Source organism: Phoxinus phoxinus (assembly GCF_949152265.1).
Source record: "Phoxinus phoxinus genome assembly, chromosome: 18".
NCBI classification, from domain to species: domain Eukaryota; kingdom Metazoa; phylum Chordata; class Actinopteri; order Cypriniformes; family Leuciscidae; genus Phoxinus; species Phoxinus phoxinus.
Window position 1 is genome coordinate 25,520,823 of NC_136893.1, and position 12,500 is coordinate 25,533,322.

Sequence of the window (12,500 nt, forward strand, 5' to 3'; positions counted from 1 at the left end):
CATGTTTAATCATGAAACACATTCTCTTCTGTCATCTGATACTCACAGATTATACTTGTGTAGCAAGTAAAAGCTTTTTAGTGTAATTGTACAAACGTCCAACTTCAGCTCATGTGTGTTTTTCCGTGAAATCTTTACTGACTTTATTAGTTACGTTTGAAGATGAATATTTACTGGACTGAAGCAACTTAGGTTTACTTAATTATCCATCATTTATTAGAAAAATCATGAGTATCAAATATGATCATCAGGCTTTTGAGGAATCATCTCTCAATCATCATTGTGTTGTATTGCATTGTATGTGACCCTGGACCACAAAACCAGTCACAAATTTAGATTTATATCATATTAAAGTTGAATAAATAAGCTTTGTTGATGTGTGGTTTGTTATGATAGGACCATATTTGGTTAAGATACAACTATTGAAAATCTGGAATCTGAGGGTGCAAAAAAAATCTAAATATTGAGAAAATCTCCTTTAAAGTTGTGCATTTATGTTCACGATTGTGCTGCATTCACTCACAAAAATACATGTTTTATATATTTACGGTAGGCAATTTACATAATATCTTCATAGAACATGATCTATACTTAATATCCTAATGATTTTTGGCATAAAAGAAAAATATATCATTTTGATACACACAATGTATTGTTGGCTATTGCCACTAATAAACCCGTGGGACATCATGTGACTGGTTTTGTGATCCAGGGTCACATATATTTTAAAACTACAGAACTTTGATCATAAAACTGAGCATTTCAATATCATAAGACATTATTGGGTGTTGTAGAGTGACGACTGATATTCATATGCATTTTTTGTAAGTGTCTGCTAATACTGTTATGAAGAGTAACTAATACTCTTGGTTTACTTGTTGGCCATATACATATAACATCTGCATTTAAATGTTCTAGATTATGAGTTTCTAGCTTCCATCTCTGGGGCGTAAGAAGAGAAATCTCATCAAGACAAGACTGAGGCTCAGCTAAAGATACAGAGGACATATTTTAAACATAGGTCATTAAATAGTCATTTAAGTCATTAAAAACACATTAAAGAGCATATTTTGTAGCTATACATTCTCATAAACAGCAATATTTTCTTAAAAGAAATGTCATTTGAGTACTTCAATAAACAGTTCGGAGCATGATTTTTAAATCGTCTCTGATCTAAACTGAGCAACTCTAACAGAGCGCCTGTTATTAAATCTCGAAATACAAGACGAGATAAGGTCGTGAATAGGGTTGTCTCTGTTACACAAACATTATCATTATTGTTATTATTATCGCAGTGAATACTGGAATATTATTATCCAAAACTAATACAGATGTGAACGTGTTTTAACAATGCAATACAACTTTTCATAAATGATCTTGATGAACAAAATGTGTAAGCATCATAATATATTGGCCAGTATGAGCTTAATCATGGCATGTTTTGTAAATACAGTCAAACCAAAAATTATTGAGAAACCGGATATCATTTTTGAGATTTTTGTACTAGAGGCTGCAGGACTCTGGTTAATTTGTGTAAGTGAGCAAAATAAAGTAAACTGTGGCATATTACACCCAAATATCCTTCATACAGTGACTACCAGTAACATTTATATAAAAAATTGGGAACAAAAATTATTCAGACACTTTGACCTGATCATGTTTTGCTGAAGTGTTTTTTCTTTAATTGCTAATGCGACCTTTCTTATCTACAGCACAGACTGACTGAACACAATGAAGCATTGCTTGGTGATTGGTTGAGATAAACTGGAATCATCTAATTTATTAGTTAAATTTAACAGCTGACAGATATTCAGCATAATTCATGTGTGAGACAGTCTAACAGAAGGATGGACAATTTAACCGATTTGATGAGTTATTGTCATATTTTATAACCATTTTCTGAACTAAAGCGAATACACTCATAAAGTGAGAGATGTTGAAGGAGTCTGAGTACATTTAGATTTGACTGTATTTCATATATACAGAAAGCAACAGAATAACAGCGCATCAGAAGATATGATGTTTAAGAGAGAGTTATGTGCACTGATATTGTGGGCAGAGCCTCCCAGCATGATAACCAGGGTTTGAAATTCACTCTCACTCACCGGCCAATTTGGCTACTAAATGTTTAAGTTACCGGCTATTCAGAACTTCTACTAGCAAAAAATAAATAAATAAACCAGATTTACATATTACAGCCTATATATATATATATATATATATGCACACACATTTCTTATTCAAACACAATCCTGTCATCCAGCATCTCCTCTTCCTCTTTCATCCTCTTCACCAAAAATGTGTTTTAGGAGGTCAGATCAATACAGTACAAAGAATATCAGACACGTGTAGGATGTTGGAAAATAGCAATGTCTTTTCTGTTAACGCTTTTTAATCTCCACTATTGCTTCTGCTTATGTGTTGTGTATTGACGTGAATGTTCAAGTGAGCCAGATATGAGCAGATTCTGCACAATACGCTGTATGTAATATATCACGATGACTCACGAGTCGAGTGTTTGCGCTACATCTGCGCAGATTTGTCTTACACGAACTTCCCCAGCACAGTGAGTAAACATAACAACACGCCAAACTGGCTCGTGATGTGACAGCGTTACACGCCACAGTTGATTCTGCGGGTTGGCGGGTGTTAATTTCAAACCCCGATGATAACACTAATATAAACCAAGCTCCCGGGCAGAATTTCACGTTAAAGCAAACACCCGGTTAACATGCAGGTGTTATTGCTCGTCTCTTCATGGCGTCACGCTCAGCGACTGAACACGTCTATGATGGAGCGATGGAGGACATGTTCCCTGTTTACACCCTTCAAATAGACCTATCAACAACTCAAAAACAAACACATGATGCAAATGATGAGGACGTGAGGCATGGAGGCGGCGGAAGACACACACACACACACACACACACACACACACACACACACACACACACACACACACACACACACACACACACACACACACACACACACACACACACACACACACACACACACACACTTACAGCAGAGGGCTTTCTGTAGCCGGCGGATCTTCATAGCCGTCCTGTACGCGGAGAACCGCACATTGTTGAGGTCAGCTGTATGGAAACAGAAGAGAAAGCACAAGGAAAGTGAACAACACACAGACTGTAAAGTGAACTGTGTGTGAAACCAGATTCTGGATGATTCGTCTAAACAACACTGTGACATGTTAAATCTATAAACGGAGGAACATCCGACACACACACACGCATCCACAACATTCATTTGACCACATAAGTTATAAACGGCATATATAATTCAATATTTCACAAGAAAAAGGACACGACATGCAGATTGATACGATGTTTGACTTCATCTTTAAAAAAAGGTGTGTGTTAATGAGCGTGTTTACCAGTATGATCTGACACCGGTTAAGGTTAATAAGTGAAAAAAAAGCATGTAAAGGTCATGTAACCGGTTGAACTGTTCTTATTAAGAAAAGGTCAAAAACGGTTAACACAAAATATGATCAATAGAGCAAGATGTGTGTCTTATCTGTCAACTTCACACACATCACATCTGACATCAGCCTGAAAACAATTTGATTTTAAAATCCATTCTAACACGGTTTCTAATTTGACGACCTAGCCTGACACACACTGATTCTATTACATTTCCAAACCCAAAAAAGTTCATTCTGTACTGTCTTCTTTTAGATTTACCGTGCGTGCAAAATGAGTTACAATAACATAATATTAAATACATAAAATACAAGTAACTTGTCATTATTTTTCGTCTAAAACTATTACACATATTTAGCTCAATAAAATAAAATAAAATAAAATATAAACATTAGATGAAATTTAAAACTGAAAACTAAAAAACTAAATAAAACGTTGGCATTTACCTGAAATCAAATAAGTTAAAGACGAAGTGCAAAAATGACTACAAAATAACTTTATATATTATAGAAAAAAAAAAAAAAAAAAAAAAAAATATATATATATATATATATATATAAACATAATATATGACAAAAAAAACTAAAAATGTCTATAACTTAATCTAAAATTAAAATATAGAACATAAAATCTTATTCGAGACATTAATGAAATAACAACAGTATTAATAATTTTTTATACATATATACCTGAACCAAACACAAAACTAAACTCTCACATCTGACTGACTGATTCACATCTGGTTCGGTGCCGTGTGTGTGTGTGTGTGTGTGTGTGTGTGTGTGTGTGTGTGTCGTCTCCAGAGGTTTCCTGCCTCACGAACACACACCTGAACAGACAGTGGGCCTCTGCGGACACTTGCTGTCCAGTATTTATTCATCTGTGTATTTTGGTGAGACTTGAGTTTCTCTCAGCGCATCTCTAGGGGCACAAAAGACGTATTCGACCGTGTGTGTGTGTGTGTGTATCACTTACAAAGAGACTGATACAGCTCGGTCATCTTCGGATGGTCCCAACATGTCGTCTGACTGTTATGACTGCAGAAGAGGACAGAGAGGGAGAATTAGACTGACAAACACACAACTTACACTGTCTGTTGTTATTGTGTGTGTGCGCTTGTGAGAGAGACGCTATCTTGGACACAAAAAGGCTTGAGGGAGTGAACGACTGAGCTGAATGAGAAAGAACCAAAGAAGATAGCGGCAGAATCCAACGGATGAGATCAAAATCTAGAGCAGACATGGAGGAAGAGCAATACGCTCTGACTGTGTGTGTGTGTGTGTGTGTGTGTGTGTGTGTGTGTGTGGACTGGATTCTTTGTGCTATCTATTTCACTTGGTTCAGTTCAGATGTGACCTGACAGATTCATCCAGAGCCCTGGAGAAGTGTCCACTCGGCTGACCTCACTAACACAGCTGCCATTACATGCTCCCTCCTCCCCTCAGTGTCTGGCACGAGCGCACGGAGAGAGTAAACCGGTGGACTGGCAATTAGCGTGGATATCGACGGGGTTTTAGCCAATCAGAAGTCTTCTGTAATTGGTCAGGTTCACTGGGTCTAAATAATAATAATGTTCCTATTTCTACTCTTCATTGGTTTTTCAACTTAAAGTGGGATTTCTCCGCTGGCAAAATGAGCTTTCAATAACACTCGCTTGCCTGCACAGTAAAAAGGCTTTTTTTTTTTCTTTTTTTTTACAGTGTCTATTTAGTGTCTAAGTGCAGACGGCCTGCATTGCTGGCGGAGGCCATTTACACTAACTCCGCCCACTGACGTCTGCTTGGGCCGGACAACACTGGGTTGTTAACAGCAGCAATAGTGTAGGGTTAAGGCGCACGGCAGAAAGTATTGATGCACATCTACACACGGTCAAATCCACCTTTTGCCAAACTCACTCAAACCTCCTTTTTCCCGTCACATATCAGATTGGAAAGGCATTTATTCTCAATAAAAATGAAGAAAATATTAGAAAAGTGGAAATAGTGTCTAATGTGTGTGTATCGGTTAAGGTTAGGGGTGGATGTAGGGAGGGCTTTATTGTCCCAATAAGGCGGTATGCATTTAATAATTTAAATAAATATAATCATTTAAACTCTGTTATTATTTCAGGATGTGGTGCAAATAGTATCTGCAACTATTTATAAGTACTGTATAAACAAAATGACTACTCTTTACACTTATTGCAAAGAAAATACTGCTATTTTTAGTGTGAGTAGAATCTATCGCTGTTTTCACTTAGTGCAAATTGAATATATTGCTATTTAAACTTAGTTTAAACTTAGTTTAAATAACATCCATCGCTATGTGCACAATGTAAATATCAATCAATCAATATTTTTTTATTTCTAAAGCACATTTACAGACCCGGCTGTACAAAACATAGACAAATACATCAAATAGCCTCAAATAGCATGAAATAGCCTCAAAAAGTAATTGTGGTGAGTATTCTCGTAAACACAGTCGGTTTTGTCTTAAATGAATGTGAAGAGTTGAGAAAGAAAACGCATGTGCAACAGTATATTGAACCCGTGCATTCAGTCTTAAAGTGACAGTAGCCCAATAGCACTGCGTCATTAATGTTAACCGAACAACAAAAGACAAAGAGAAAATCACTCCGTGCTCTTGAATTTATATCTTTTGTAGCTTTAATAAGGATTAATCTGTCTTTAATGTATACAGTGAAGACTATGCATGCTATTTTACATTTGACTACTTTATTCAGGCGATTACTTATACCACTGCTAGTAGAAAAAAGCTTGTCAAAGTTGGTCACCATCCACTTACATTATATGAACCTACAGAGCTGAAATATATTTCTAAAATCACTTGGGAAGAAGAGAGTCACACACCTCTGGCATGGCATGAGGGGGAGTCACTGATGCAAATGTATATTTCGGTGCATTTTGGGGATTTCTTTAACAATCAGCTGCTAAATAATGAGTGGTTATAGTCTTGAGTCCAACACCAGAATTGCTCCACACACACACAATCTTAAGCAAACAAGCCTGTGTCTCACTGAGAGGCTGTCAGCAGGTGTTAAGTGAATCTGCTCATCTCATTCACAGGTTGATGAGAGGTCCTCTCCGCTCCGCCGGCGCCGGCGAGCGGCTCAAGCGGTCTCAGGCTGTCCGTCTCAGCCGGACACAACAGACAGAGCGCCAGGGACGAGTGCAGCTTTAAATAGACCCTGATGGGCCTGCGGGGTTCAGCTTTACTGACGCATGCATGGACCAGGTGACGGCGGATGATGGTTCTGTCACGTAATTGATTTTCAGCCGTGAGGATCAGTGAGGACAGGAGTGTACAGGAGTGTCTGGAGGGTAATTCGGCTGGTTACTGCACACGGTGAAATACGCAGCTCCACCACAGCAGGAGAACAGCGAAGAAGTGTCATCTACTGGAAACTACAGTGTCTAAACAGCTGCTTGTTACGGTGACACACTAACAGTCGTCAACCCCACAAGTGACGGATTTGAGACACTCAGACATCTCTATTAAAGTCCCCGTGAAAGCAAAATTTTGTCTTTGTTTTGGCTTTTAGTAGGCTATATGTTAGCCTTAAGGTTATCTATAAGCTAATGTGCTCCAAAACAATGACAAAATTCAGATTTAGAAGATATAAGCATTCAAAACTAAAAGTCTCTCACTTCCGCCAATATGGACTGCACTTCAGCTTCTCATCAGATTTTCTGTCCAATCAAATGCTCTCTAGAATCTGAAGCCCCGCCCCCTATATTATAAATAGACGAGGAAGATGCGGCTGAAATCGGTCACTTGTTCACACATTTACTGTTTTCTACATGATGAATGGCACATGGTGCACTATATAGGGGATAGGGAACGATTCAGACAGTGTAAATATGCTTTCCATTGGGGCGAATTTACAGCAAATTATATGATTGAGTCGGTGCAGACCAAAAAATGTATCGGACCCAATTTAATTCTGCACAGAACGCTATATTTTAAAGCAATATGGAGGAGATTAGGAGGAGAAACTGTCAGACAGACTCGCCATTGGAAACAAGCACGGACAAGAGGAAGAGATAACACCGGTGCCGTGCACCAACATACATTTAAAAACAGCATCTATACAAAGTACACTTTTCAAACTACACAACCTCAGCATGAATATGTTTAGTAACAGTTTCATATTCCATCTCAAAGGGGAGACCGTTAGACTGTGGCCGACAGAAGCTGTCAAATGCGGCTTTATCAAGCTCAACAGTTCTGGCCGACATGTCATATAAATGAAACACCATTGGCTATTTTAAAAAGGGGAGGGGCTGCTCCATATGATCAAAAATACAGTAAAAACAGTAATATTGTGAAATATTATGACAATTTAAAATAGCCGTTGTGATGTTTTAAAGAGTCATTTATTCCTGTGATCTACACAGAATTTTCTGATATGATGATATGATGATCAAGAAACATCTGACAATCTGATTATTATCAAAGTTTAAAACAGTTGTGCTGCTTCATATTTTTGTGGAAACTGTAATACATTTTTACATGATTTTCAGAATGAATAGAAAATTCTTTCAAAGGGATTTTTTAAAAATAGACATATTTTGTAACAATATAAATGTCTTTACTGTCACTTTTGATCAATTTAAAGTGTTAGAAGTATTATTGATGTCAAACTTTTAAACAGTAGTGTAAATGTGCAAAGCACTGAAACCAACTAAGAAATGAGTTACATTCTGCAGAAAACAAGCGCTCATACAGCAGCACACACACACACACACACGCTTACAGTAAAGGATGTGAGATGTGTTTTATTCACAGCGGCGAGCTGCTTACAGGATTAAATGCTGCTCTCTCATCTCAGCACACACACACACACGCGCGCACACACACACACACCATGCACACACGCACACTTCTCTGAAGTTCTCACACACTGAGATGAATAAACATGAACTCTACTCAACTCATTATATTCACAAAACAGTGTTAAGAGTTACAGAAATAAGTTTTTCAACAAAAATACTTCATAGATAAAATACTTTTCCTTCCTTACGACCCGACCTCTCTCTGTCACTCTTTATGCAGGTCTGACATTCGAGACATCATCATCATCTCCACTTGACATGCTCTAAAATCTCAGCTCATACTAACCAACACACACACACACACGCGCACACGCACGCACACACGCGCACACGCACGCACACACGCACACACACACACACACACACGCACGCACACACACACACTCGCACTCTAGTTTCAAACACAATTCATCCATTTGATCTCTCCAATTACTGTTTGACTATATGAGTCGGTGTAAGTATTGGTGTGTGTGTGTGTTAGAGAAAGTCTGTGTTTCAGTGGAGAAGAGTCAGTACTTCACTCATGTGAGCCGCAGGAACTATGACTTATATAAGACCGATCCAAATGAACACAGACAGCCTTTCGGTGAAGTTAAGAAAGAATGACAGAAACATTATTATGATAAAATAATATTTAAAAAATGTGAATAATGATAAAAATAATGCTAATAATAAAAACAACAATAATAGTTATAAACATAAATACACACACACACACACACACACACACACACACACACACACACCTATTTTAATATACAACAATAAAACCCCTTCACACATCTCTCTTCTAGTAACAATATTAATAATACTAAAAATATATTCATTTTATATTTCCTTTGTATTTATTAGTTCAGTAAGTTGCGATGCAATAAGCAAAATAATGTTCTAGTGGGCAGGTTAAAATAAATAAACAAACAAACAAACAATACTGTGCATAAAGGAGAGTGAAACATGGACATAACCAAAAACACACAGAGAGATGTGAAGGCACATGAGAGCGGGAACAGTGTGAATGCCTGAGAACTGGCTCCTTGCTCACTTGTTGACCACTTAAAGATGTTTTATTAAAGATAACCCAATGGTGAAAACACCTTGCCACACAAAATACCCACTTATTTTGTCGCAATTCTTTTGACGTTAAAGTTATTACACAGACGAATCAGTAGTTGTAGATTGCTCTTGTCTTCAGAGGGGTCAGGCGTTCCCTCACAACCGCCGGGACAGAGAGAGAGAGTCAGCGGCTTTTAATTACAAAGGCCAATCCGCTTTGCTAATTCAGCCAGCCTCACAGCAGCGAGATCAATGAGCCGCGAGGACACACTGTACAGAGAAGCAAACGTTTGCTCGCTCTAGATGTAAGAGCACAGAGAGTCTCACACGAGGGTTTTGTGGAAATGTAAGAAAGATTCCCTCAGGAAATGAAGCGATGAAGGGGAAAAAAGGATCTCGGTGTATTCATATATGCACAGCCATATGGGTGCTGTCAGAGCCATACGCACAACAGAAGTTCAGCTACCGGCCATTCCTCACAACACACCTGCCGCACACACACACACACACACACACCCCTTTCATCTCCTTTTCCACACTACAAAACTCCAGGGATCTGGACGACATGGAACAATCGGTTCGGCACAATTCGGCAACTCAGTTTAGTGACGAGTAACTACAGTAACCATGCATTTTAATGAACACTACATATATCACGGAGGAATTTCCATAAAGTGTATTATTCTTTCTCTCAGTTAGTATTATTTTTTCCATCTTAATTCACGTCATTAATCCTCCTCAATTAAAATACTTTCTTAGTTAGTATTTTTTTTTTGTTTCCAGTCCAAATATCTAAAAATTCTTAAACCAAGAAGCATTTACTAGAGAAGTAAAATGACATAAGAAATTCTATTTTGTTTTAAGATAAAAATAAAGTAATTTAAGTAATTTTTGCTTAAAACAAGCAAAATTATCTGCCAATGGGGTAAGAAAAAAATTCTTGGTTTCCATTCTAATTCAGATTTTTTTTCTTACCCCATTGGCAGATAATTTTGCTTGTTTTAAGCAAAAATTACTTAAATTACTTTCTTTTTATCTTAAAACAAAATAGAATTTCTTATGTCATTTTACTTCTCTAGTAAATGCTTCTTGATTTAATAATTTTTAGATATTTGGACTGGAAACAAAACAAAAATACTAAGTAAGAAAAGCATTTTTTGCAGTGCTGTCAGGATGCTGTATGCAACACTCTCTCTCTCTCTCTCTCTCTCTCTCTCTCTCTCTCTCTCTCGATGGGCACTTGAAGGGACAATGTATTCAGGCAAAAGATGTGTAACTGAGGGAATTGCCTGTAGTCTGCAGAGACGTTGCGAAATCAAGCATGCATTTTCTGAACAAATCCAGCTTGCCATGGTGGCTTGAATTTGACTGTTTTTTACATGACAAATGTGAGTTATCGTGAATAACCTGATCTCCACTGAGACCCTGGGGTCCCAGATAAGTAAGATATATGTAGACTGTCAGGATTTAGGATATTTATTTACGATGTAAGAAAAAAAAATATTTGTATTCATCATGGATGCATTAAATTGATCAAAGGTGCTAGTAAATACTTTTAAATTGTTACAAAAGATGTCGATTTCAAATAAATTTTGATTTTTGATTAACTTTCTATTCATAAATTCACCAAAAAAAAGTTTTCCACAAAGAAAAAAAATTATAACACTAATAGCAGCAGTTAAATGGTTTCCAAGATTGATAATAATAAGACATGTTTCTTGAGCATCAAATCCTCATATTAGAGTGATTTCTGAAGGATCATGTGACACTGCAGACTGGAGTAATGATGCTGAAAATACAGCTTTGAACACAGAATTAAACTACATTTCACAATATATTACAACAGAAAACGATTTGCTTTTATTTGAATAATATTTCACAAAATGGCGGTTTCTTACCGACCCCAAACTTTTTGAATGACAGTGCAAAATGTGAAAATACACAATAATCTACTTGTGAAAGTTCTGGAAGTGTGTTATGCCGATAGAGAAGCACATGAGCCGTGCATCAGCTCGCTGGTGTGTTTCTGAGTTCACAAAGTGGATTTCACACCAAACTTTGCTGTCAAACAGAGTGGGTTCTGCTTCCAAAGCCCTAAAGAGATCAGTCCGCATGGAAACAGATGTGTGAGTGTGTGAGTGTGTGAGAGACGGCACTTACTTGATGTAGTAGGGCACTTTATTCTGGGACACCGCTCTCTGCCAGGGCGTCTGCACTGAAGCTGCGGACACATAACACAAGATTAGATGGGGTCTGATCACGATGGTGTTGGGAAATGAAGCATTAATTAAGAACATCTCTCTCGTATCAGCGGACCCGCACTCTTTTAATTTCTCCCGACACTAAACCCTCGCTCCAGAGGTACACACTTGATGATATATATTACACATCTGCTCTCTCAGCAGAATTTAGTGTACGCAACACTGCTTTTGAAGCTAATGGCATGGGAGACGAGATGATACAACTTCAAAGACCAAACTCAAAAAAAGTTTGAATCGCGTCAGCATTACCCAATACACTGAACTCTACGGATCGAAGCATGAGCTGCAGAGACTCCCGGCGCAGTCATGGGATGGGAAAGGACAGGATAGGACAGAAAAGGACATGGCAGGAGTTGTAACAAGATTCAAAGTGAGAAAAAAAAAAAGTATTTGCCGCCAACCTTTGAGGAAAAAACGGGGAAACAAGGTTTGATGAGACCTTGAGATGAGAGAGAGAGAGAATATAATTTGTACGCAGTGTTATTGTCACATCTTGTGGTTTCATTTAAATGTTACTGGCACAATAAAGGGAACATTAAAACTGAATCTAGTGTGTGTGTGTTAATGACTACTGTTGACAGTCCAATGAAACAGAAAATAGTCGACAATTAACCTCTGAATTATTAAACACAGCTTTGTGTGTGTGTGTGTGTGATCTCTGATTTTCCACAGTATCTGACACTGGCTGCTTAATTTTTCATGGCTGACAGTTATTGTTTGTTCGCGAGTGTAAACTTGTGTCAATTAGAATCAAATGAATTTTAATGAGTTTTGTCCCCTCAATAAGAGTGAAGTGGCAAATGTCTGAAAATTAACTAAATTAACACTCAACACAATCAATTACATTGTACATTTTGTATGAACAACGAATATAAAACAAATTTAGAGTAACAACTGAAAAAAAA

The 12,500-nt window shown here is 37.5% G+C and overlaps 1 protein-coding gene across 4 annotated transcripts in view; it reads right to left on the minus strand.

Annotated features, from left to right (window-relative positions):
• Positions 1-12,500, minus strand: part of utrn (utrophin) — a gene marked incomplete at its 3' end in the record, with an annotated part of 231,004 nt that overhangs the window by 52,297 nt on the left and 166,207 nt on the right. For all 4 annotated transcript variants that reach the window (XM_079588189.1, XM_079588190.1, XM_079588188.1 and 1 more), the window contains exons 59-61: positions 11,495-11,555; positions 4,422-4,483; positions 3,027-3,101 (exon numbers count right to left, since the gene is read on the minus strand). In XM_079588189.1, coding sequence (XP_079444315.1) covers positions 3,027-3,101; positions 4,422-4,483; positions 11,495-11,555 — 198 coding nt within the window. The remainder of the gene's footprint in view (positions 1-3,026; positions 3,102-4,421; positions 4,484-11,494; positions 11,556-12,500) is intronic.